At 45.3% G+C, this 27,550-nt stretch overlaps 1 protein-coding gene across 4 annotated transcripts in view; it reads right to left on the bottom strand.

The window, feature by feature from the left end:
- Positions 1-889: 889 nt before the first annotated feature.
- KIAA1217 (KIAA1217 ortholog) overlaps positions 890-27,550 on the bottom strand; it is a 288,923-nt gene continuing 262,262 nt past the window's right edge. For 2 of the 4 annotated variants that reach the window (XM_087825511.1, XM_016224710.2), the window contains 11 exons: positions 24,645-24,775; positions 23,937-24,084; positions 19,775-20,198; positions 17,159-17,342; positions 13,287-13,447; positions 12,380-12,544; positions 9,100-9,219; positions 5,173-5,250; positions 3,462-5,060; positions 2,810-2,932; positions 890-2,133 (listed from right to left, as the gene is read on the bottom strand). In XM_087825511.1, coding sequence (XP_087681637.1) covers positions 1,639-2,133; positions 2,810-2,932; positions 3,462-5,060; positions 5,173-5,250; positions 9,100-9,219; positions 12,380-12,544; positions 13,287-13,447; positions 17,159-17,342; positions 19,775-20,198; positions 23,937-24,084; positions 24,645-24,775 — 3,628 coding nt within the window. In that variant the 3' untranslated portion in view covers positions 890-1,638. The remainder of the gene's footprint in view (positions 2,134-2,809; positions 2,933-3,461; positions 5,061-5,172; positions 5,251-9,099; positions 9,220-12,379; positions 12,545-13,286; positions 13,448-17,158; positions 17,343-19,774; positions 20,199-23,936; positions 24,085-24,644; positions 24,776-27,550) is intronic. The other 2 variants (XM_087825504.1, XM_087825514.1) reach the window with 2 other exon arrangements.

Below are 27,550 nucleotides of genomic sequence, written 5' to 3'. Positions count from 1 at the left end.
AAAGTGTAATGTTGGCATATTTCCCTTTAGACCAATAATTTTTTTTTTTAAATTGAGAACTCAAAAAAAAAAAAAAAAGTCCTAGTGAGAGAGACATTTTATTTCTGCTTTACTTCTACTGGAATTGGAACAGGAAAGAGAAGGTAGGAAGAGCCCCTCTGGTAAACGAGGGTGGAGACCCTGTGCCCAGGTTTGCTTTCTGTTAGCCAAACCCTGATGAGCCACAGAGAACAGTCAGCAGGTCCCATGGGAAGGCACCGCACTTGCAGTGAATTCATTGAGGACTCATCCTGAGTTACCACCAGAGTTTTCAGAGAAACACAGCTTTCAGAATACAAGTTTGTAGCTGGTTACCTGTAATTTACAATGCCCTCAAAGCCCCAACCATTTAACCTGGTTATAGTTACATTTTGTTCTTTGACTAGGACATCGCTATAGGAACAAGGTACAAAAAATAGTAAGCATGCAGCCCTTTATTTAGTTTTGCAAAGTCTCTGCTTATAGTTCTGTATATTACATGACTGTGTTATACAAATACAGTTATTTACAAAAACACTCCAGCTGTGCAAACTTGTTGCTTTTTAAAAATGTATGGATAGTCCCATTTCTGCCCATCCCAATATATATTTTTAAAGCATGCATAAAAATTAACTTTGGTGTGGGAAAACTACTCTATGTGCTGTCACATACAGTATGTTTATGTCTATTTATATATTTACAAAAGTTTATCAGTTTATAGAACAGTACAGAAGTGTACACTTTAAAATCTACAATGTAATAGTGTGGGTTGCCAGGTCTCAGAAAACAAAGGAAGGGGTTAGATACTGCAAAGAAAACAACTAGAGAATCCCAATATGATAAAAAAAAAAAAAAAAGAAAGAAAAAAAAAAAGAAGAAGAAGAAAGAGAGAAAGGCAAAGAAAATTTGCTTGCTTGGGCTGGCAAATTATTATACATAATTTTTGTGGCAGTGCAATTGGTTTGATAAATTGCTTTCTACATTTGCCCCTGGGTTGGTCTGTGCAGAAGTTCATTGTCTTATTGTCTAGACACTACTTTCAAATGTACAATGCTATAGTATCAAAATGTTTTGGCAAAAAAGATCTTGAAAGGAACCATGAAGTTTTGACAAAAATAGAAATCTGTAATAAAGCTAAATAACACTAAAATAAAAGGAAATATTATACTATCTGTTTTACAATTTGTATAGTCACACTTGCGTATTTCTCTGTTCACTTCTAAGTCTCCGTAGTGAAAAATATTTTTATACAAAACATACTAAAATTCTGGAATCATACATGTTTTACATGCTGAATACATTTTTCCTGTCTCTCACACACCCTTCTCTCTCGCCATACTCTCTTTCTGTAACACATGCTTACTTCATTTAACAGGTGTTGAATATAGACAGTTAACATCGTGTAATTACAACAGCGACAAAGTAAAAAAAAAAAACAAATGCAAAAAACAAGCTTTACTGAAATCTATTAATCCAGTATTTAGCACATACTTAGCATTAAGCCTCAAACAGTACAGCAATATTACATTCTCTTGTGAAAACAGTTGTTAAAGACTGTCAGAATTTTTTAAAAAAATTTTTTAAATGCAACTCCAACTTGTGCCTAATTGGATCTGGCCTTTAAGAGGTTTCCTTTGCTGCGGATGGGGTGGCTTTGCTTGAACTTCCATTCTGTGCCTTGTAGCTGGTGAGGCTAGGGGTATGGATGGTCCTGATGCTCTTGGCACCCTGATTCAGTGAAATGGGGGAGGCGGGGGAGGGCGGGGAGGAGGGACAGGCAGGAGGGGCTGCTCGGCCATTTGGAGTCTGCAGTGAGAATGAAAGATGGTGACCTTTACCTGCGTGAGTGGGGCTCTGAAACTTTAAGGAGCCATTAGAGACAGAGGGGATGAGGGAGGCAGAGGAAGCAGATCGTCCTGTTTGGGGGCTGAGAGGGTTAGAAGTAACCGATGGTTTAGAAGCAGTTGGATTAGGGAAGTTAGAGCTGTCACCGCTAGAAGAGGGCAGGGAACCGCTTTTCCCAGAGCTGGGAGAAAGGGCTGGAATCTTAGAAGCAGGTAAGGAGGGGAAAGTAGGCTTACAGTCCCCACCAGCTTTCTTAGCACTTCCATTAGCCTGCAAATAAAGACGGTGGGAGACAGTTCGTCAGAAAGCTGGTAACACGATCATTCCACAGGGTCTGGCAACACAGCCCTTCTGAGAATAATTAAATAAAAGACATCAAACCAAACCAAACCAGTTCAGGGCCTGAGCTAAGTCTCGATGTGCTGTACTGGACCTGGTAGAAACCCCCAAAGTACAGAGCAGAGGATGTGCGGAACAGGAAAAAAGGAAGACCATTTCTGGGTGCTGGGCAGCCATGCATCTGGGTGATTGCCAGGGCGGGGTGGGGCATGGCCACGGAGCGTTAATGTGCCTCTAACGCGATGCGGTCAACATGTATGTTAGTATGGGTGTCTTCAGGACAGTTCAGTCACAGGTTTATCTGGCTCATTTCTCAAGGTGTTCTGAGGAACCACTACATTCACCAAAGAAAAGCCAACTGGTGTGGCAGCTTGTGTTAATGGTTAAACTTTGGACTCACAAAGTAAAAGGTGTTTTACTGCAAGCATGCAAAAGCGTGGTGAAAAGTTCAACAAAGGATTTTAGACTTTCTTCATGCCCCAGATCCAGGAAATCTACATAAACCATAGGTCACAAAGGAAATGCAATGTTTGGTATGAACTAAGTCAGTGACTTGCTTCTCAACTGTAAGAGTGTCCATCCAAAATTGGGTTTAAGGTAAAACTACCTGACGATATTGTCGGGGATCCTGCAGTTTGGTCTGCTTGCCGGGTTTGTCCAGGCTGCCGGGTCTGTTCTTGGAGCTCATGGGGACTGGCATCCTGCTCGTCTGTGGGGCCCCACTGGAGGCCTGCGGGGGGGAACAGCAGGAGGGGGGAGAGAAGGGGAATCGCATGAGTGGGTTATCACTGAGGCCGCCCCGCTGTGTGCAGAGAAGCTCAACATGAGAAGCCACAGCCCTACATGCAGAACAGATCTAGGACACGGACATCAGAGGACACCACTGGGGTTAATTCCAAGAATCAGACAGAATAAACTGCTCCACTACTGATCAAACGGATTTTAATGTGAGTATCAGAGCAATCATTTCAACGGCAAATGGATGACCCAGCATCCTTGCATTTACCCAACACCAATCAGCAACAGGGGTAAAAACAGAATCAATTAGCTGTTAGACACCCAGTTGTTGTTGTTTTGAAGGGAAGGAGAAAGTGTGAGAGAAAAAAGTATCAAGGCCAAGAGACCAAAAAAAAAAAAAAAAAAAAAAAAAGAGCCACCTGAAAGGAAGCAAGTAAATCACAAGACACCTTTTGCTAATGTGATTATGGCAGATTTAAGAAAGCAGCTGGGTCTTTTAATTTTCCATCAGACCAAGATACCTTACGTGAAGCTGAAGGTATTGATGAGGGGGGCTCTAGGGCAGTGGGAACTTCTTCCAGAACTAGCAAGGATTGGGGAGAGGCCTCCCGGGCTACGTGGCATGAGCTTGCAACAGAATCTCTGTTGGAGGAACATGTGGTCTCAACTAGGGCTTTGGGGCTCATTTCACTGATTGTGTTTTCCAGCTGTTTGATGGTCTGCTCCAGGCTGTCGAGCGTTCTGTAGGTGTTATTCCGAATTTCATCCGTTCTGGAGACGGGAGACGTGCTGTCCAGGCCGGGCGGCTCTCGCCTCCGGAGCCTGCCCGGGAGGGTGTCCTCGGGCTGAGGCCGGGTGATTTCGAACCGGCCGGCTTCCCTGTGCTGCTTCAGCGCCCCGTCCTCCTCTTCCTCCTCGTAGACCACCACCTGCAGGGTCTTCTTGCCCGTTTTGGTTCCCGTGCGGATGGCCTGGGTGAGGGCGGCCAGCTGCTTCTTAGGGAATTTGAACTTGAACTTCTTCTTGGGGCTTTCCGACTGGTCGCACGGCCCGTCGCACTTGCTTTCTGAACTTGGAGAGTGTGCTTGGCCGCAGGCGGTGGGCTCGGCCTGACTCCTTTCCTGTCCCGGTGCCCCGGTGTCGCCCGAGAGGAGGTGCGGCGGCAGGGGCCTCCCAGCCTGCGGGCCTGGCCCGGGGCTGCACGGCGCAGCCCTGAGCACCTTCTGCGAGGCGTGCCCCTGGGCCCCCGCGTCGCCGCTCTCCTCCTCGTCTTCCTCCTCTATCTTCCCCTCCGTCAGCATTCTCTCCAGTTCCTCGTCGCACTCCTCAAATATGGTTGAGAGTCTCTTATAGGCCGACCGGATGTCCATGGGTTCGTCGAAAATGATGATGACCGGTTTCTTGTCCAGGCACACGACCGGCTCCTCGTGCTCAGTCCCCTCCGGCTGGGAAGGCTTCTCCTTCCTGGCGTCAATGTTCACCGTCTGCACCTCCTCTCCCTTTCTGCTCACGATGTCGCGCACCTCCCCGCTGGAGAGGACCTGCACCGCGGTCCTGGTGATCATGAAGGCGATGTTGTCTGGGGGTGTGCTTTCTTCAGTGGGGGAACTCGGGGTGGATTCTCTGTCCTCATTAGGCTTCATGTTATTAGCAGGCCAAGCGCCCTTGGGTCTTAGCACAACTTGGCCAAACTCTGTCACAGGAACCCCTTGATCTTGAGTTTTGACATCACAAATACTCATTTCAGTTGATCTAGTGGGAGACAGTAGGCGACACCTATCGGTATTTTCTTGATCTTGCTGACTCATCTCTGTTGTCTTTCCATAATTCATCTTCTGATTCTCGGTGTCCGACAGAGGGTCCTGCAGTCCTGAGACTGGAGGCCCTTTGCTTATTTCATCTTCTAAGGAACTAGTGCCAGGGAAACTGGAATTGACCTTAGACACACTTTTCTGGGAATAGTTTCTACTGTCTCTAAGTGAACTCTTATTGGATACAGAGTTTTCCTTCATTAAGATGTCAATTTTATATTCTGATGTTCTTGATGCATCAGAAATACTATTCTCCATTCCTCTTTCCCACTTAGGATGGTCACTATGTGTAAGAGCACCTGTGGTGACCTGAGAGGGAGAGAGGAGGAAGGAAACGACACACATTAATCAGGCCTGGGTCTGCAAAGGAAGCTAATTAATCTGCATGGTATCACCTGGAACACAGATCTGGCGAACTCACCTTTTGGGATTCCATTTGGGGGCCACTTTCATATTCAACATCAGATTTCCGTACGTCTTCATGGAAAAATTCCAAATTCTGGTAGAACAGTGTAGGACATGTTACTCCACAAAACCACATCCCCCCAAAGTGGACTATAGCTAAATTGTTCCTTTAATTACACTTCCAAAGCATGCGGGCCAACCACATTTGTTACACACCAGTCCAAAGCCTATAGCTCTGTTTACCTTGGGCTGTTTTGTTCGCCAACTTCCAAAAATGCCCTGTGTTTGCACAAGATGAAAATCTCAATTAGCGAAATATTTCAAGAATTTCAAATTTGGTGGGGGAGCAATTAAGAGGTTAAAGGGACTGATTCTGTATGAACATGTCCTCTTTTCAACATCTGATAGCTTAACAGAGCTGAAACCAGAATGGTGTGGCATTGCAAAAGCACAATACATCAGCAGGCAGGAGATTTCGATTCTAATCCAGATCTGCCACTTAACTGTGTGACTTTAGGCAAGTCATTCCACTTTTCTGGGCCTCAGTGATCTTGCTTATAAACGGAGGCACTAGACCGGGAGATTTTTTCCAGCTAGTTATTTCAGTCCTTCAGTTTCGTTTATGGAAAGCGTCCTACAAGGACATCTGTATTGGTTGGGTGTGGTACTTTGAGATTAAAAAAACATTCTTTTTCAAATGACAGATTGAAAAGTACTCGCAGTTTGTACTTGCACTTGCCAAGGAAAGTGTCAAATACCCTTCAAACTAATCACACCAAGAAGATCAAATCCAAATTCAGTGTGATAATGCTGCTAAAATATCATCTAAACATTTACAAAACAGATATCTGAGGCTAGAATGGCAACTGGAACATCACGATTAAGATTTTATTCTCTGTATTCTCTGACGCAGAGCAAAGATGCATTTCCGAGGCTTTCACCGAGATTCAGAATATGAGAGCCCAGCAGGCAGGACCAGGGGTGGAGAGGGCTCCCCAGGGAAGCACGCCCTTTCCTGCATAGCTTTACCAGTAGCTGGGGGACCTGTCACAACACTAACACTAGCCATGCCCTGTCATTTCCAGGGCACTGCTGTCCTTTCTTCTAGCCGCAGAAGCCCAAGAGGAAGAGGTGAATTTAGCAGGATGGGACACAATCCCAAGAAGGAGGTTTGGTTATAGCAACGCCAACGTAACAAAGCACAATAACCCAGGCCCCGCCAAAGTCAACCCAGAGCACCCTACCACGCTGGTTAAAAATGGAAAGAATGTTCATCCACATTTAAGGAAAAGCACACAAACAACAGAGTCGCTATTAACTACACGGAAGGGTCTCACAAGGTACCAGGTGCGTCAGCCAGTTTCACTTCCCCTCACCCCCATGAGGCCCCCAAACAGGTGCAACGGATGATTCAGCCGGTGCAGTCGAACAACATAATATCTTTTGTGGGATTTTCCATTTAGATTGTCAACCAACTAACACACCAAGTAAAAGATTTTAAGAAGAAAAAGAAATGAGGTTTGGGCCTAAGGTTTCCATTCTAATTATGAAGTCAGATGTGAGGACCTGAGTGAGAATTGACCCTGGATTCAAGGAAGGAACCAGCATGTGATGTAAGGAAGATGTCCTGCCGGCCCCCTGTGCTGAGGGTGGGCCTGCCATCTGTTCTGATTGGTCGGGGCCCGTGTCATAGCCATCATTAAATATCTGGAATGCCACATGTGAGACAGGGCTAGTAGCAGGAATACTCCAATGAAAGGTCACAAAGATCAAATGTCAAGTTTAGGTTTCACAGGAGCTACCATTTTTATCACTGGGCTAGAAAAAGGAATGGATGTATCAAAGCAAGTGCATTAACTTTATTCAGAGTAACTTGGTCACAAATGTCATGTATCTCACAATGATTTCTTAGACAGTCAAGACTGCATGAAAGGGAATTAAGCCTCATTAATATCTCTTTATGGGCCCTGAGGTTTGGATTGTTCAGACCATGGTGGGGCAGGCTCAATACACATACGGGCAATAAACCAAAATTAGAGACACAGTTATAGGAAAACTGAATAAAAGCCAAGTACTAGGCCAATGCTTCATGATGACAGGAGCACCATTTTAAGAAAACATTTGAAGTATAGAAAAGAGATGAATAGTCCAGGAGGAGGTTAATAATGACACCAATTTGGAGACATATTGCATATAATACTCAAATATAGGTCTGATACAGATATTATGGAGTAGATCAACCTACTGAGTATAATTATCCAGAACAAGCACCTGTGATTAAACCCAGTGTCGGGCACTCAATACAGACCTGCTTGCTATTATCCGATGGACCCTTGACTGAGATAAAAGAGATTGACCAGATAGATGTGGATTTCTAATCGCTGGGCAAAACATCTCATGCAACTTTTGAGCCAATTAGCAAAATTCTACAATGAGACAATAATTGTCGCCAGAGGAATCTTCAAGAAGTTCCCAGTTCCCAGTGTTTTAGACAAAAATAGTCACACTGGCCCAAATATGCTGTGTAACTCAAATGTGCTAGGGCCTCCCATGATCTGGTTTTAATAAGGCCACATAGGAAATTCCAGAGACTGAAAAAGCAATATCTTTCCAATGTGATGTCATGGATTCAATCCAAATTAGTAGGAGGTTTTCTTCATGAGAAAGATTTGTGAACAACAATCTCATAATCTCCCGTGGTGTGCCAAGAGATCCCAGGTCGCCTGGTTAATGCTTCATGTGGCAGACTCACTTTACACAGTACTCTCTGGTGGCTGTGAGCCAGGGAGGAGCAGGTTGGCCTCCTTGGCATGACCTCCTGGCTGGGAGCTGCTTCTCTTGAAGGGTTGTATTAGAACAGCTTCCAGGTTTTGTGATCCTTTAGCTCCCTCACTGAGCGTACATATACATGGACTGAGGTGCCTACTTGGAGTAGCAATGGGCTAGCAGACATGTTTGACTTCATTTGAAGGCAGCTAGAAACTCTGAATTCTGAAATATAACTTCTGGCAGAAAATGTTAGGACTTGAGTTGGTCATGACATGCTTTCTATCCTGAAATTTAGACAGTTGGCTTCATTCAAATAAGATGGCTCCACATCCAAAAAATCATAAAAGCTTTAGGTCTAATTTAACATTGAAGTTCAAACATTCAGGCTCATGTCCTTCCCCTAAAGTACACAAGTAATGACAGTGCACTTGGTTCCAGAGCCCGGACATCTGTTCTGAAGCCACTCGAATGCCACAAAGCATATTAGCACCAAAACTATACTGAACTTATTCTTCTGGAAGGTATACTTTGAGAACTGGTAATACCTAAGAAAATTCTGTTTGGCATCTTTAAACATATGTGCAGACACATGCATGTGGGTTTCCATGAGGATCCACCTGTGGATGGGGCAGGTGTGCAGCTCTGCCCTACGCTTTCTTCCTGGAATCTACAGCTTTCACCTATTTTTAATACAGATGTTTTGGTCCAGGAGACATGTTAAAAATTAGAAAAGGTGCTACATATTTGGATGCTCCTTCCTTCCTTCCTTCCTTCCTTCCTTCCTTCCTTCCTTCCTTCCTTCCTTCCTTCCTTCCTTCCTTCCTTCCCTCCCTCCCTCCCTCCCTCCCTCCCTCCCTCCCTCCCTCCCTCCCTCTCTCTCTCTCTTTCTGGTAAGAGTCATTCTAGAAAATCTGGAAAGGTGTATATTCTTTAGTTTGTGAAGATAATGCCTCAGTTTTGCACATACTGTTGTATGTTGTGCACAGGAATGATGTGTCTGCTCGGAAAACCTCAGCCAGTTATCTCTGAGCTAAACTCAAAGCTGTGTCTCCATTCGTTTTTTAAAGGCGAGAGAAAAAGGAGAGGGCACAGGACAGGCGCAGGAGCGGTTAGTGTCAGAGCAAGGAAAGAAGGGCTGTCCGACCGCGTGGCAAGCGTGTAGTTGCCACGTTACCTTCTTCTCCTTGGGTGAGACTGTGGCCCCCGGCCTAGTGTCTTTAACGTGACTGTCAGCCCGGGACTGCTCAGCATGACTGTTTGAATTTACATCCATAAAGGAACACTTCTGGAATGCCTATGGAATTAAAATACTGAGGTTAACAGGATGCCAAGGGTAGCGAGGAGGAAGGAAGAGACAGGCAGGCAGGGAATCAATCCAGAGGCCTGGGGATCCCCGCCCCGGCCCTGCCTGCGGGTCACACCAGAGCCATGGAGGCAGCGCCTGGAAAACCTGCTCCCCTTCTGGCCTCAGGTCCAAAAAGGTGGGGGGCGGGAGGGGGGGTGCCTGGAGCAAAGGCGTCCCGATTTCTGGGCCACACCAAGATAAAAGGACACAGCCCTTGAAATGAAACGAACGCCCTTTCTTCCTGTCCAGGGTGAACTTGGTTTGTGCTTAGTAGGGCTTCTTGTTTTGACGTTTCAAAAACATTTAATATGTAAATGAATTAAAACAAAACAAGAAACCACCTTTTCTTTCTTTTTTCTTATTATTTTTTTTACCAGACTCCATTTTTTTTTTTTTTATTGAAGCTATAGGAAAAGGTGACAAGATAGTAGAAACCTTTAAACCTTAAAATAAAAGTAATCCTTACCAATTCATTGTTTGAAATAATGACAGGTTTTCTAGGAAACCTTGAAGGGTGCATATTCCTTAGTTTGTGAAGAGAATGCCTCAGTTTTGCACACACTGTTGTATGTTGTGCTCTCCGCGCTCTGAGGTGTTCTGAGGCTCGTTTAGAATAAAGTGATGCTCTTTAGGAACATGTGGTTCCGAGTGGCCTTGGAGCTGCCTGAGCCCTAGGCTTGTCTCTTAAAACCGTCACAGTTCTAGGAGCCACCGCAGCCCCTGAGCGCGGAGCCAGGATGGCCAGTTCTCAGAGCGAAAGCACAGGCTATGTCCACAGGGGACCAGGGATCGACAGTATGACAGTAAGAGCCGGAGAGACGGCAACCTAAGAACCCAAGTTTCTTGAAATCAGAGGTTTTCAACATATCACCTGGTTTTAAAAAATACTATTACCCAGGGCTCACCCAGAGAATAATTAAATCAGAATCTCTGGGCTGCAGGACTTTAAAAAATAAAAACTCCCTATGTAAGCAGGATTCTAATGTGCAGCCAGGATTAAAAATTAAGTATTTAAATGAATCATCTCAAATAATTCTTTCGTATTTCCTTAATGTCAAATATTGTCATCTGGAAATAACTGTAGGCAGAAAGAATAACCCATGCCCTCCCCAAGTGAACTTTTCAGCACTGGTCCTAAAATAAGAATGGAGCTGATGCCTGGGACTTTCCCCAGCCTGCCTTTCCACTCTCTGCTGGCTCCCTGTTCCAGGCACCCCAAGATGCCCGGGGCTCCTCTCACTAAGACCACTCCCATCTCTGCTGGGCTGTTAGACCCTGGACTTGGAGCCTGTGGCTCCTGATGATGCCTGTTGACAGGGAGCAGGAAAGCTGTTCCACAATTACACTCAAGGGGCTGAGGCTGTTTCTTTGTCCTTCCTTGGGGTTGGGGGCTAACTAGAGACATTGGCCAACTTTCTGACGTAGCAGGTTGGGTCCCTACTCCAGCAGGATGGCTAATGGGGTTTGGTCACATTAGGGTTACAGCACTTCATTTACCACTATTACCTACCCACCAATAATAAAACAAGAAGCCAGATACACTGCTTTTGTAAAGCTTTCAGTTAAAGAAAGCATCAAAGATACTCAGGCTTCAATGGAGGGAAATATTCTCAGTGATGAACTCTAAGTGGCTAGAACAAATAAATTACTTTTCTTAGGAGGCTAGTGCAGGATTATTCACAAGAATAAAAGTCTCTGCTTCTTTGCTTATTAGTAATTGTTCACCTTGCACAGATTTAAAATTATCTAGTGCTCCGTCATCCGTTTGAACCAAACTGGGCCATGATCAATTCACACCCTAATTTGGGGACAGATGCTACAATGATCAGCCCCAGAATCTGCATATACATTTCAGGACATGCACCAATCCCAGCAATAAGTAGCCTTGACATGCCAGTGTCAATAGCCAGGGGGTCCTCATTGGATAACTGAGTGATGGATGCCTCCATGCTCTCCACTGATTCATGAGTCCCTAACTTTATAAATCTGTGATTCCTATGAAAGAAATTCTCCAGCCATTCTAAAAACCTGTAAATAATTTGACTGGTGGAGGGGATGTCCCAGTTTTAGTGAGGCTTAAAAGGCTCATGCATGTAAACATCAACCAGCAGCGCCATGTTCCCTATAAAATCCAAGCAGCAGCTCCTCTTTGGCAGGCATTACCATGGAAAGCAGAATAGGACAGCAGCAGTGGAAATGACATGGTTTGAAAGCTCTGCCCATTCCAAATGCAGGATGCAGATCCTTGGGCCTGCACAAAACCATGGTGAAAAGGTAACATGTTTTGGAGCCCTAAGAAAGTTGTAGTCTTACCATCTGAAGGGCAAAAAAAAAAATTGTATAATAAGCATGGGTCAAAATGAAAATACTCTATGAACAGACTTTGGTCTAAGAATTGTGCATATGTCTTTGATTAGTCAAGTTCTTAGAATGTATATCCAGGGCAGATTCACATCCACGATTTGAATGTGGGATCGGTTTTGGGTATAGTCCCTGCACCCTATCCTTAATCCTTTGAGTGGACTGTGGCAATTAGTTAAAAATAAAAATATAAAAATAAACAATAATTTCTTAGATAGGCAAGGAAAATGGGAAATAAGACTATTCAGCTTTTCGGAATATCTGAAAAGATGAAATTGACACTGAATGGGAGCCTGGTATGGAGTAAAGGAGGCCACATGACTCAAGTTCCGTCATTCTAAATATTGAAGCCAAATAACAGGACCCCGCTTGAAGTGGGATTTCATCAGTCCTTACTAAGAAAAGAGAATGGCCAGTGTTTCTGATTTCCTTTTAATTGTTTTTGAAACGAAACAGAGACTATTAACACGAAAAGAAAGAAAAGTAAATTCTACCAGCCAGAGCTAGGAAAGCCTGCAGTTGATTTTTTGTGTGAACTTCCTGAGTTGTTTTGTGAAATGCTCATTCCTTACACACACCCTAAAGGTGCCCCGAGAGCCCAGTGAAGGCCAAGGCCAAGGCCAGGAGATGTTTACAGGGCTCGGGGCTCTTTGCCAGCCTTCTCTAGCCAATGCGTTTGTGCGAGACGTAGTCGGAGAGTCCCTGATGGGACGGCAAGGAGCCGCGGTCGGTCACCGCATCCACATACCTGGAGCTCTGCCATGATTTTGTCTCCCTCTTCTTCCTCCTCTTCATCCTTGGAGGAGCAGGTAGTGACTGGTGGTGGGGATGGGGTCCAGGCTGAAGCAGGCTCCTCTGTTGGGCATTTTATGGCTCTGGCCTGCGGGCTGGGTCCAGCATCTTCACTGCTTGCCTATGGGAGATTCAAACCACAGATATTGGCTAAACACCCCCAGGCGCTGGCAAAGAGAGGAAGCAATCACTGGAAGAACTTATGTTCTCTTACTGCCTAATGTTCTCTTACTGCCTAGTAAACTGCCTTCCTATCTCTTCAAACTGAGCTGAAGGAATATTCTGTCCACCTGCATTTAGTTCGGGTTTTGGTTTATGCAAGCTACCATTTTGGTGAAGGGACTGAATGGTTACAATAAAACTAATTCCTCAACCTTCAGTGCCTTTAAGAAAGGCCCTTGCATACTACTTCTCCTTGAAACTTGAATTTTACACTGACTATAGAAGACAAAACATGCCAAATTACGTGCAAGCTAAAGCTCAGTGAGCATCTTTCTGTATGGACGCCCACACCCGTGGTAGCTAGTCTCAGTTACCTTTGTCAGGCGGTCTTCCCTTTGCTTCCCTCTGCTACACTGATTTTCAGTCTCACGATGACCTGCTGGGAAGTAGCTTGTGGTTTGCATTTCACGTAAATGCAGCTAAAAGTCGAGTAAGGATAAAACTTGTGGTGCTGTGTCTAGGGCGGCAGCACTGGCTGACGGTTTCCATGGTGGTACTTTCTGCCCATCTAGTTTACCTGATGCTCCGCTTCTCCTCTCTGCCTCACTACTTCCTATGTTCTAAGTGAGGACAGAGATGACCCTGTCTAAGGGTGTCATCTGAACCCAGGGACCCGTTCACCAGGGCCTAACCCATCTGACCTTAGTGGCGGTCTCCTTCCTGCTGGTGTAGACCACGTCGCCGGACCTGGTGGTGGTGAGCCCTGATCCCGGCAGGTAGCTCCGTCTTGGGGGCGGGGGAGGAGGGGGTGGGGACTTGCCCCCCAGCTTGTCCAAGTCCTGTTCTGAGTTTGAAGAGTCTTCTGGAAAACAGTGAGCCACTGCACAATCATTCCTTTCAAGATGACGCCCAGAAAGCCCAGTGCATTTCTATACACTTGATTCATTCTGATGTAAAATTTTCTTTATTCTCTCTATAGTGCAAAAACTAATAGTATAAATCCTGCAGAATAACTGGCTTGAAATGCCAGAAAGGCCTTTCACAAGTTAATTCACCTCTCTGACTTGGTTTTCTCATCTGTTAAACGAGTATCATAACAATATACTCTCCACTGGGGTGTCGTGAGAATGAAACGACTTAATATACAAAAAGCACAGTGTTTATTGGCTTATAATAAATGTTATGCAAGTATTGGGGTGATTATTAAACAAAAAAGCAGAGTGCTACTTGGAGAGACGAGAGATCAGACCTAACAGCAAATGCAGAGCCCACTGCATGGCATCCAAACCCTCACTCCCCACTCTCAAAACAGCCTTCGGAGGAGGGATTTGTACAGGGGCCTGTTACAGTAGAATATGGCCAAGGGACAGCCAGAGAGAAATTGGGAAGCAAATGGGAACAGAGAACAAAATCAGGGAAAAAGTGGGTTTTTTGGTCATGGGTTTGGAAAAGGCTCTCTGCTAAGGAAAGGAGACAGCAAATGCAGTAAAGAGAGAATTATAAATTAGTACTGACACCATAGAGTAGGCAATGAAGGTATCTCCTCAGCTTTCCCCAGGAAAATGCTCAGAAAAAGGCATTTCTTGATCAAAACTCAACGAGCCTCATTGCTGCCCTTTACCAACCTTCCTACCTCAGCCCTTTACAAACTCAACCCAACAGCTCACTGAAGTTGTAGAACCAGAAATTCAGGGTCAGCTCCTGCAGCTGGGCTTTCCCCAGCTCTAGGGACTGGAATGTTTGTCTTTTCTGAGCAGAGAGACAGAGTTCTTGGTAGATGCTTGAGGCGTTCCCATTTAAAGTGACAGACTTGGGAAGATCATCAGGGTAACATGCCAGCGATTATCCATGAACAGTTCCTGTCTCATGCATGAGGGTGCTGGGTTACGGGGCTCCAGGAGCACTGGGCCCTAAGCTGCTTCCTACACCAGCAGCCTGGCCTCCGGATGGTCAGCTCCACTTCAGGTCCCTCTAGGGACCAACACAGGCTGACCTTCTCAGTTCTCTTCTCACTAAGCCTTGACCTTGATCTGCTGAGCCAAGTTTCAGCAAAGAATCCAGTTTAGCAACACTTCCCCATTCTAGATATCTGATAAGTTCTTCATTCCCTACCCTGATATCTAAGTCCTTGGCCTGCCTTTCCCAGGAATCCCCTACCCTCCATATGCTGCATTCAGAGCTGAGTCAGTTTCTCTCCTCTTTTGTAACAGTCTTGAATAAAGTCGTCCTTGATGGTTTTTTTAACATTGGTCTTTGTGAATACTTTTGCTTTAACACTGACTGAGACTACAATCCCCCAAATTTTCCATTAATGATTTTAGGAGCTATCTATCCTTCCCTGGTAGTCAGACAATTCACACAAAAGGAAATACAAATAATGTTTTAAAACCCCAAGCTTAGAATTTTACCTCATTAGTAGACAAAAGTAAAAACAATAACATCCTTGAAAAATAAATAAAAATAATAGAAATCAAAGTTTATAGAGAATAGATGATGCACTTACACATTTCTAGTGGCCTGTTAGTGTATTCTTTCTGACGAGAAACCAGGCCAGGTGTTAAAAAAGAAAGAAAACGCCCAGCTGGCGTGGCTTAGCAGCTGAGCATTGACCTATGATCCAGGAGATCGAGGTTCGATTCCCAGTCAGGACACATGCCCGGGTCAGGGTGTGCAGGAGGCAGCCGATCAATGGCTCTCTCTCATCATTGATATTTCTCCCTCTCCCTCCCCCTCTCCCTCCTCTCCCTCTCCCTCTCCCTCTCCCTCTCCCTCTCCCTTCTCTCCCTCTCCCTCTCCCTCCTCTCCCTCTCCCTCCCTCTCTCTGAAATCAATAAAGACATATCTAAAAAAAGAAAAAAGAAAAGAAAGAAAAAACCCCAACATATGAACATATTAACTGAGTAAAAATACTTTGGGGAGTAATTTAAAATATAATTTATGCAAACTTTTAAAAAAATTTTAAAGAATAAAAATTCCAAATGAGGTTAACAAAATGTTTGTTATTACTTTTGTTGTACAATTGGGAAAAGGAACCATTGTAATTTATTTATTATTCTAAATTTATAATTTTTTTACTTTTTTTAATTTTATTTTTATTGTTGACACTATTACAGTGTCCCCATTATCCCCCCCTTTGCCCACCTCCTCCCAGCCCCTGCCCCCACTTCCCTCTGGCCATCACCACCCTATTGTCCGTGTCCATGGGTTATGCACCTATGTTCTTTGTCTAATCCCTTCACCTTCTTTTATCCAGTCGCCCCTTTCCCCCTTCCTCTCTGACAGCTCATTCTAAATTTATAACTTATTTGTAATTCTGAAACATCAAAGGATACTCTATGACAAAAATTAATAACGGGGGAAACTGAATTAGGAAAGAGAGAGATGCAATGAGGTAGGTCATTTTATCCATTAGAAATTCTCCATGGGAACTTTGGGAGAAAAGCCATCATGAGAGCAGAGCTCCCCCCCCCCAGGGCCTCTCCTCCGGGTCTTGGTGCCTGACCCTCCGGGGGCCTAGACAGGCCTCACACAGCTGGCAGGTAGGACAGGGGGTGAAAGACACCTCTTAGCACAGACTGAGGGGGAGAGTTTCAGTGAGCGGAGTTTCAGCAGTTTTGTGGACTGCAGGCCTGGAGAGTATTACAGCGGCTACACTGTGGTTACAAATGGTATCCACATTCGTGTTCCTTGACATGCGAGTCAAGACGTAGACTCCTTTTCAAATTAATTTTAGTTGCTGGACGCGGCCTCATTAGATGGGACTCTGAGACTCATTGGGCCACAAGTAAACAAAGATGTGACATAATTTTTTTTAACCCTTACCTGAGGATATGTTTTTACTGATTTTTTTGAGAGAGAGAGAAAGGAAGAGAGACAGAGAAAGAGAGAGAGAGGGAAACATTGATATGAGAGAGAAACATCGATCAGTTGCCTCCCGTACTCGCCCTGACTGGGGATCAAACCTTCAACCTTTTGGTGCCCAGGATGATGCTCCAACCAACTGAGCTACACCAGCCAGAGCATGATGTCATATAATTTTAATATCAAAATAAAGCACAAGGTTTGTAATTGGGTAGAGACTTATTAGGCTGAGTTTTTAAAAAAGTTATTTTATATTACTACTGACATATTGATGCTCAGCTTTCAAGGTTTAGTTGGTTAAATATACAACTTAATAATTTTGATGTAAAAAATCCGATTTCATCTTATAACCTACTCTCCCCCTGGGAGCTCATAAAAGCTGGCATTTTCTTTCCGCAGCATATGAAAAGCTCTTACTTTAAATGCAGGCCTCATATTCTCCCAGCTGGTGCTGTAAAGTATCATAAATTCACAGGAAATGCAGAAGCTGGGAAATCTAAAATATTCCTTATTGGGCATTGTTCTAGTATCCTAATATAGACCAGTTTCCTACTATGGTTATAGTTTGAAAGCAGTGGTGAGGCTCCAGGGTCACCTGAGTGATTTGTTCTCTCAATTTTTCAATTTCACAAGTTTGGCCAGCACATGCTTAAGTGGGTGGCTCCACACTGACCCGAGGGCAGTCAGGTACACAGCTCTGTCCTTACTTTACCTGAAAGTTCCAGCTTGTCCATGGGAGCATCGCCCTTTGACTGTGGGCCAGAGGCTGGGGGCATCTCCAGGTTTGGAATTGACTTCATGATATTGGCCTGAGCTTCCTCTAGGAGCTTCTCAAACTCTTTCCCATTATAGTGGTCCAGATTTTGTCTTTTCTCTTCCCATTTCCTTTCTGCTTTCTGAAGGAAAACAGCAGTTGAAGTTTTAAAAACCAGAGGGAAAAGCTAATTAATTGTTTAGAGATTTCCTGTTGGGAAGGAGGAGGTGTAACACAGTTAAAGTGTTGGTAAAATAATGCTCTGGGTTCTGAGCCTAGGGACACCTGGCACATCAGACATACCTGACCCTTGTGCTGTCTGCTGCATCTTTTATAGCTAAATAGGCTGCATTTAAGCTCATGACACTCATTCATGGAGAAGCAAGCTCAGAAATCAAATTCATTCATTAAATGCTGACTGAGTACTTAACCACATACTTGTACCAACAGTAAATAAAAAGGGAAATAGATATGCTTTCCAAGGTAAGTATCCACAACCAAGTTTTTGTTTTCTAAACTGAGTTTTCATTGTAGAGATGTTCAAACAAACAGAAACAAAGAACAAAACACTCACTAGGAGCAAAGAATCCCATGTTTTGGTTCCACTTCTGTCAAAGACATGCTCTGTGGCCACTGGGCCATATTTTCTTACTTAGAAAAGGGGGGTGGGGGGGAGTGAGGTTATTTAGATGACCTGTAAGCTCCATCAAGCTCTACAATAGGGAGAAATACATAAAATGTATTTTAAAATATTTGTGCATTTTTAAAGGAACATTTGCCTATGATTCTGAGATGGCACACAGATCATTCCAGGAGGGCAGTATGGAAATTAGCATCAGGATGAGTGGAACCCCACAATGTTAAAATTAAAAGTGAACACCGTGAGCTCAGTGAGGTGAGGGAATTTCTCGAGATACTTTATATATAAATACTGGCCATCACCATCACCATCCTTTATTTTTTAATTCCTAGCATTTATTATCACCTGGCACATGCTTGTTCTCTGCCTCTCCCTACAAGCAGGTAAGTTTCTTGAGGGCATGGACTTTGTCTCCTCTGTTCCCTGCCTCCCTCAGAGTCTGTGAGGGCCTGGTGCAGTGGGGCTCCGTGGTGTTTACTGAGTGACTAGAGCTCACCCCATTTGTCCCTGGCACAGCTGGCAGAAAGGCCCAGGCCTCCTTACTGCAGGTTAGGGCATTGTCAGAGATGACTCATAACATACACCCATAACAATCAAAACTGGGCCCAGTGGGTTCTCATAATAGCTGTCCCACTGACATGCTTTAGATATGAGCATGTTTCAAGTGGCAAGTCCACTCACTGTCAGGAAGAAATGTGTTTTCAGTTCTCTACCCCATCCAACAGACATCCGCTGGAGCATTGTCAGCCACTGCACTCTGTAAATGCTGACTTAGATCAGAGGCACAGCCTGGGACTTTGGAGCAGAGAGCAGCCACCTAGTGTTTAGAGATGCAGTTGCCATGACCGTGGCCTTAGCAGTTACAAGAGGCCATCTCCTCTTGAAACCCAGGCTATCCCCTGCTGACTTGCAAGAGAAGCCAGGTTGCTGGGGGTACAACAATGCTTCACGAAAATGTGGGAAAGAGGAAGGAGAGTGCTAGGGAAGCAAAATGCATTATTTGAGCACTGATAAAAGAATATTTAAAAACATAGCATGTATTTTTCTCTATATCATGGGACCTTAAGGCCTAGCTTTCTTTTTTCATTTTGACTGCCACTGTCTTCTATTCTGAGACTCCTGTAATAACTTCCCATCCATCTCCCTTAATCCCAGGCCCACACCTCAATCAGTTCTGTATAGTGTCCAGGTGAATTTTTCTGAAGATACCATTTTTATCGCTGGCTAAAGCACAGCATTTCTCTGACACCTACACAGTAAACTTCAGATATCTTGGGCTGGTTTCCAAGCTCCCTCAGATCAGGTTCTGGCCTATTCTGCCTGTCTTATCTTCTCTTTCTTGTTTGAGTTAAACGATTATCATGGTCCCAGCCTTTGCTCCAGCACTCCTATCCTAGAATGCCCTTGCCTCCCTTCTCTGCTTACCCAGATTCTACCTATTTTTGAAGGCCAGTGGCAAGCCCTCCCCAGGCCTGCATTCATAGTGAGCACTTGAGTCGGCTCCCCTAGGCTCAGGAGAGCTGACTCCCAAGTCTTCCCAACTGCATGCCCTGTGGCGTCACGTCTCAACTCGAAATTGGTGATGGGGGAGTCTTTACATCACAGAACTTGGCAAAGGCCACAGTCGGAATTTTTCCCACCGGAGAGCTAGTTGTTAAACTCTTACCATCACACCACTGCCTCACCTTCCTCTAGGTTAGGTATCTTACACTTCTCTGAAATCTGATGACCTTCCTCTTAATCTGGCCATTGAAACCCACTTAGTTTTAAAAACCTATCTTTCATATATATACATATATATATGTATATATACACAAATTTATAAAAACATAATTGATACATATATGTATTATCTCTACAGCCAGACTGTAAATTCTTTGAGGGAAAGGACCATGAGTTACACTCCTTTACAAAGAATGGAAGTAGGACTCTACCTCAATAGACACGGCCCTGTTCCTGGCGCTCACACTGTGGATTTCTTCAATGAACAAGCTCTGCATGGAGGAACCATTCACGGGCGTCTGTGGGGACTGAGTTGCCTGTGATGACTGCAGAGCTGAGGTCACTTCCTGTGTGACGGCTTGGGGGCTGGCTGGGTGTTGGGCAGGGTTCAGCGGGGCAGAGGAGAGCTGGGAGGGCTGGATGACCACAGGAGAGCTCTGTGCGTGGTGAACTGTCAAGGGCACCACTTCCGACTTCACATCTCGAGGGACTCCTGAGCCATGGAGGGGCTGGCCCGGGGTGTGGGACGCCTCCTCCTGGTTCTTTAGGACTTCTGCAGCAGTGGCCTTTTCCATAGCGACATACTGAGCAGCCTGGGCTGCATCTGTACCTTTCAAGAGCCCATCGGTGACATGTCTAGGAGAAAGCATGCACAGCAGCATTAACTATTCAGATAGGTGACTTATATTTCATTATTATGGTACACGTGAATGCGGTGCCATCCGGAAGCCAGGCAGATTTTGTTGCAAAATTAGAACATTCTAGAACTCAGGGTAGCCTCTGAGGGTTGAGGGTTTCCATAGCCACTTCCCAGTGTGGGCAAATTGCCTCCTAGTTATCCAGCAGCTGCTTTCTGTCATCTCCTCGGGAGGTGGCCTGCTTTTCTCTGCCCAGCGCTGCTGTGCCCTGCCTGACACAGTCCCATCACCGTTTTGGGTGCAGGTGGCAGGATGAAGTGGTCCCATGATTCTAACCTGCCTCCTCCACCTGACCCCGGCCTGGAGCGCTCTCACAGACTCGGCGCCGACCCTCAGAGCTTCCTGACACCCCACACTCTGCTCCTTCACTGCCAAACACCTTCGGAGGGCGGTTTATGTTCGAATTCCTTCTGCTTGCTCTTCCTGGGGCGACCCGGCTTCCCCACCTGCACTTAACCATACTTTCTGCAAGGCCAACAGTGACCCCAACTCGAACAGCTGGGTTAGTTCTCATTTTCCTCTGCTTCTGGGGTCATTTGGTGCTCTCTGCCCACCCCCACCCACAGGGCAGAGAAAGAGACGTGGCCTGGGGTCAGACCGACCTGCGTCTGAACATCAGTTCTGCCACGTTCTACTGACAGAACGTCAGGAACGTCACCTTTTTGAGTCTCAGGTCCTTTTCTATAGACTACAATAATGATGGTGATTGCAACAGTTGATGTCTTCCTCTGGGGTGGTTGTAAGGATCAGTGTAAAGTTATATATGTAAGACAATGTGACACATGGTACCTGACCTATAACTTTTAATTAGTCTCTTTCCCTTCTTATTAAAATGCTTTAAAAAAAAAAATATATATATATATATATATATATATATATATATTTTTTTTTTATTGATTTCAGAGAGAGGAAGGGAGAGGGAGAGAGAGACAGAAACATCAATGGTAAGAGTCATTAATCGGCTGCCTCCTGCACGCTCCCCACTGAGGATCGAGCCTGCAACCCAGGCATGAGCCCTGACTGGGAATGGAACTGGGATCTCCTGGATCATAGGTTGATGCTCAACCACTGAGCTATGCTGGCCAGGCAAAGTGCTCTCAATTTTTGATTTGAAAAAAGACACTGTATTCTGAGTCTCTTCTGCTACTCATGTTTCTGTTCCTTTTGCTGTTTACTTTCCCTACCCTGTCCCTTCAGTCCCCAAGGATGCCCAAAGATCACTTCCCTCCTTTCCCTCTCATTCTACCATAGCCGTCCACCTCTTCTATTTTTAATAATCATCTTCATGAAGGCAACTTCTGATTATAAGTCTCCTCCCTCCCTCCTCCTTCATTCCCTCCTAGTTAGGCACACCCCTCTGTCTCTATCTCTTCAACTTCAGTCCACATTTCTAAGTGCCTAGTGGGCAGTTGTGTCTGGTTATCCTTCCAGCACCTCAAATTCAACACATATCAAAGCATTTCAGCATCTTCCCAAGCTGCTAAGTGGCGCCGACTGTGACTGTCACCTATGCTATCTCTCCTCTGGACTGTGACTGTCAACTGCGTTATCTCCCGTCATAGCATCAGGACATATGTGTGTCCTCGGGGGCCATGCATATTCCAGTCTTCTTCACTGTGTCTCCACAGTGCTGAATACAGCACAGTACACATAACAGATACAAACAAGTATTAATAATATAAAGGCTTCTGAAGGGCAGCCTCACGGCAGCTAAAATTTCTTTCATTTTTATTTTTAAAAGTTACTTACCTGGGTTTGTCATTTTGACCACTGAGCATTTATGGGACAAAAAGTCCTATAACATTCAAAACACACAATCACATCTTTTTTAAGAACTTGATTCCCTGGAGATAAGGCAAACACGGAGCTTCATCACTCTGTGCTGGCTCTAAAATGTTCTTTTAATTGTTTTTGAGGGGAGAGAAGGGAGAACGGGCAGTTTTGTCTGCCAGCCTGCTATCTATTTCCACCTAACAAGGGTGGCTTGTTCTAGGCTTCACGGATGGGTCACCACATGCAGGCAAGAGCTTAATGAAGAATTCTTTTACCAGATTTTTATCCTGCTGGAAGAAAAAGTTCACTCTGGCGATTTAAAATGAGTGAACCTATGAGAAAATGTAACTCAGGGACAATTTCTTCCTGTACTCAGTCAGATGTGGTCTCTGCAGGAGGAGGCCGCTGTTTGAATTTAGAATCCCTGGGGCATCCTGGAACTTACTCAGGTGATGATACAATACAGCTGCTTATCATGTTTGCATCTCAAAGGAGGCTCTTTCTTGAGGTCATTGTTTCTAGAAAAATCTCATTTGTTCCTATGGTCAATAATTCATCTGAAAGTCAACTGCACCTTTAATATATTTCTCTTATAAATCTCATCAAATGATTACAGTTAGTGATAAAAATTCTCCCAAGAAGCTGTCTTATACGTTAACTTGTTACTTCTGTTTGTGACCTGCTCTCAAATCTGGTCTAAGATCTAAAGGGTAATGTCTGCAATTTCCTAGTTCTATTAAAAGAAGGAAAACTCAGGGACTGCCAGTGTTAGAAGCTGGTTTATTTTTGGTAGTTGCGTCTATTTCCCATGGGAGAGAGGAAGTTTCATAAAAGCAGGATTCCTATTTGCCTTTATTATCATATTTTTAACACCCAATACCGGGGCTGGACCAGGCAGAATGTCCAAACATTACTGACTGCCTGGCCGTGAAATCAGGACGAACTCTGATCTCTGGAGTCAAACTATCAGTTCCTATCCCAGCCCCACCTCTGGCCTCAAGTGAACTTCCTCGAAGCTCAGGTTCTGCCTGTACAAGGGGAATGAGAAAGCCTGCTGTATAAATGAGTTCCAAGTGAACTAATACTTATAAAGGGCTTAGTTCAGTGCCTGACACTTAGGAAGTGCTCACAGATATAAGCTGTTGTTATGATTGTGTTGAGAAGAAAGCAATCTAATTGTCACCTGAACATAGGGTATATAATGGTACATGAGATGTCACTTATAAAGGTGTTCCTGGCAACACAATCCTGCATGCATGTGTTAGCACTTTCTGTGTGGGTACAAAGTTCAGGTATTTCCCATGCAAGTCACAGGTAACTCAGTGATTTTAGTCTTTCTTCCGCTGTGGCCCTCTTTTACGGGCAGGTAAGGGTGACTGGCTGTGCCACTCAAGGGGGTTTGTTTCTCTTTTCTAGGTGGGATCAGCAACCTCTCAGATGCTTCTTCAGTAGGTAACTCAAGAAAGTATTTATTTCTACTCGTTTTCTTTTAGTGGAAATCATCTATGCCCCCTGAAGTGAAGGAGACTAATCATATAGTTTGACCCATTCTTCAACTTCAAAATGTTACAGAAAGGAACCACCTTCAAATGATTTTTAAAAAACGTGTACCGTGTTTCCTAGTAAAGTTGGCGCCCAAGCACACGCCGAATGCGGTCAGCCTGTGTTGGAGAACCAGGGCCAGGAGCCACATGTGCAACCACAGTTGCAGGTGGGAAGAAACAGGCTTCTCAGGACACGGGAAGTAAGATATGCTGTGTCACAGCAATGGGGACAGGTCCCAGGAGCACGGACCAAGCCTGGAGTCCAAAACGTAGACCCCCAACCTTCCCAGCACTGTTCCCCCTCCCCCCCCCCCGGTCCCTGTCCCTGCACTCTGGGCGCCCGCAGGACGCTTAGTCACCTGCGCAGCATGGTCAGGATGTCGGTCATGCTCCGCACTCTCTGCAGGAGACTGTCCAGCCGGTGTGGCTCCTCCTTCAGAAACCGCACGGCCTCCACCTCTATGCGCAGGATGGCTCGCATCTTGTTTTGTAAGGTAGGGAATTCTCCTGCAGCCAAGAGCAGTGGGTGAGTTGCAGGAGAAAAAGTCAGAACAGCATGCCCCCATCCCGCACCCGACACCGGATAGGATACAGCGGGTGGGGTTCACCAGCCACAGCTCCGTTCACACATCTTCAGGTGGCAGAAGCGGGTCAGACACAGATGGGTTCAGAATGACCGTGGGTGAGGGCAGAGCTCCTCTGGGCCCCCTTTCCTGTCTGTATACGTGGGATCCGGTCAGCTATCCCTTAGGGTTGTCCTTAATGAATTTGGCACAGGTGCCTGGAGCATTGTAAGAGTCCAGTGAGGAGGAACTGTTATTATCACTTAGTCCTGAATCTTACAGCACCTACTATTATAATACAAGCTCCAGGAAGCCAGGCACGTCTGCCTATTTGGTTCAGTGCTGGGTCCCAAGCGCCCAGAGCAGTGCCTGACCCACGTGGGTATCTGGTGAATACTTGGGTGCATGAGGACATGAACGAGTGCACGAAGCCCTCGCCATTTGACACTTTTGCTAACCCAGGGAAACATGCTTCAGACTTGTCCCTTCAAGGGGGAAGCTCACCTTTCAGGGAAGCTACAGCTTCTCCCACTTGCCGCAGGAGGAAAGCCCCATCTTCCACATCTTTCAGGGTAACCACTCGGCCAGCCGACGCGGAGTCCTTCTTCAGGTCTTCAACAAGGTCCTCCAGCTCACTGGGGGAGCGAGCAGACCACAGACGGGCGTGAACACCGAGTGGGGACAAGGACAGGTGCAGGGGCACAGGGCTCCCCTGGGCCTCCCCTGTGTACTGTGTCCCGGCCCACTTCGCTTCCACCAGGATGGTGGGAGCACATTTTAGAGCAGTAGCTTAGTTTGGCTTGAAAATACTCCGCTGAGGTGTGAAGCAGGTGTGAGCGAGTTTACCTAGGGCCTGTCTGCGGAGTGGCCCAGGGTGGCCACAGGGAAGATGGCAGCTGGCTGACAAAGGACCCACTCTTTATTTTTAGTGGCGCTGATGCACTTTGGGATATGCTGCGGTGGAGCAAAATGAGCCCCAGACCAGGTTTCTCAACCTTGGCACTTGACCTTTCGGACCAGATAATTCTCTGTAGTGGAGCCTGTGCTGTGCACTGGGGGTGTTTGGCAGCACCCCTGTTTCTGTGCACTAACTGCCAGTAGCACTTCCCCCCACCTTGTGACAAACAAGAATGTCTCCAGGCATTATTAAATGTCCCCAGGCGAGGGGAAGCGAACCTGCTCCTGATGGAACCTCTGGTTTATGCTGATTGTCCCATCAATAAGGATTGACTTTCCTTTCTAAGCTACAGAGAGAAGAAACGATCAGAGATCTGATTACACACACATACACACACTCACACTCACACACGCTTGCATGCACACACCCCTTAGGGTACTGCCAGCTCCAAAAGAATTAAGTTAAGGTTTTTCACAAACAAACGACCACACAAACCTCCTGTCACCTGGGAACATAACTAACTCCATCCTAAACACACGTTTCTATCATTTCAGTTTTGCCTGTAAGTCGGACAGAAAAAGCCCTCTAAAGAAATGAGGAAAGAACTTTGAGAGACGAAGAGCCACTAGGCGGCAGTGAGTGCACAGCTGTTCCCAGGCCGGAGTCCTGAGTCTGGAGCTGCAGCAGCAGGGAAAGGCCGGCAGTGTCCGCAGACGGCCTGCTAAGACCCTTCCCGCCAGGCGGCAAGTGGGTGAGGTTATGGATGGCATGGCAGCTGCGACAGCGATTCACACAGGATGTCGCATCCGTTCAACAAGGACCACAGGGCAAACAATTCAGCCACCTCTGAGAAGTGGGGTGAAGTTTTTGCTGATATCTTTCATTCTATTATGGAAAATGGACCAAAGGGGACTATGATCCCTTTCGATAAAATGATGCAACTTCAGGACCGAAATGCAAAGCCATTTTCTCACTGTCCACATATGCAGACTATGGACAGGTACCCAGTTAATGTGGACCAGCTGGAATGTTCCTACAGCTCCTGCGTCCGAGGCCACCTCTCGTAAGAGTTCTAAGTATGTGTGGAAAAGTTCTTTTCCACGTCATAACCAAACATAATTATTTTTATGTGTAGTCTGGACATACTGTCCAGTCCTTCTAAGCTTTGATGGAAGAGCTCAGACCCAAATGTTGTCATGGTTCCATTAACAATCCTCCAGCCGGCCAGGTTGCAATTAATACTCTAAGGCGCTGTCATCTGACCCAAAGTCAGTCAGCCTAAAATCCTATCTGAATCTCTTCCACATGTGACTATTAGATTTCATAACTTTGCATACAGGAGACCCTTAGATGTCACAGTTTCCCCGTGTTGATCATGGAACACACACAGATATGTACTGATATTATTGTACACAAGTGTCACTTCTCTTTATCTACTTCTATTATAGATAAAGCATGCTGATAAAATTTGTTCATTTAAAATGTAAAAAGAGACCAGGGAGCTAAAATGAATGCTGGAAATATATTTTTTAATATTATAGTAATCAATATGACTTCTGAGATGTAAACTCCGCTCAAAAGAATGTCAGGTGTTCACAGATGCTATGGTTTATAGGCAAGTCCATTCTATTTGTTAAAGTTGCTTTTCATTCTGCCTTGGTTAAAATAAGCATTAATTTGTTGAAATATATTTTATTTGACTGTTATTAGAAGGCCAATTATTATTTCCACATAGAAACCCACCAAAGATAAATTCTCTTGATCCAATTTCTCTTCATAGTTCTAGACCCAAATTTTATTTTTCTGCCATCTGAATGGCTCACCAGCAACTTACCCTAACATGATCCCCAAGGGAACTTATTTGTGTGTGTGTGTGTGTGTGTGTGTGTGTGTGTGTGTGTAAGGAGGGAGGCGGGGGAGAAGGGGGGTCAGGGAGAGGAGGAGAGTAGGAGGGGCAAGGAAGGGAAAGGGGGAAGGGGGATATAATTGTTTTCCTAATGTTCCAGAGTTGAGATTTCCAGCCGTCTTTTGTAACCTGCCCTTTCTCACCACTCTGATCCATCCAATCAGTCCCTTTTGCATTTGATTGATTTTTTCATTCCTATTTCTATGGCTTGATTCAGGTCTTATTGACTTTTGTCTGGGCCGTTCAAGTCAGCCCCAATATGATTTCTTAGGTGCCGATTTCTTTCTCCCTCCCTCAGCCCTGTACATGACGGCCAGAGGGATCTCTCTGAAATATGGCTCTGCATCTGTTACTTCCTTGATCAAAAAAGCTTCAGCGATCTCATCAGGCAGAAACTCTCAACTGTGAAGATGCTTCAAAATCTCCCCTGTATCTTTGTAAAATGCACATTCCTAAGCTCCATCCAGAGAAATTCGGAACCTGGGGTCGAACCCAGGAACTTTCATGGAAAGCCAGAGATCCAGTTATGTGACCTTCCAATCTCAGTAAACACAGAACGAACAGGCATGCTGGGCGTGAGCATGGTCTGATATGGGCAGGCACCAT

Source organism: Miniopterus natalensis, chromosome 1 (assembly GCF_054644295.1).
Source record: "Miniopterus natalensis isolate mMinNat1 chromosome 1, mMinNat1.hap1, whole genome shotgun sequence".
Classification (NCBI taxonomy): domain Eukaryota; kingdom Metazoa; phylum Chordata; class Mammalia; order Chiroptera; family Miniopteridae; genus Miniopterus; species Miniopterus natalensis.
The sequence above is the reverse complement of the archived record's forward strand: the minus strand, read 5'-3'. Positions and strand labels throughout refer to the sequence as shown.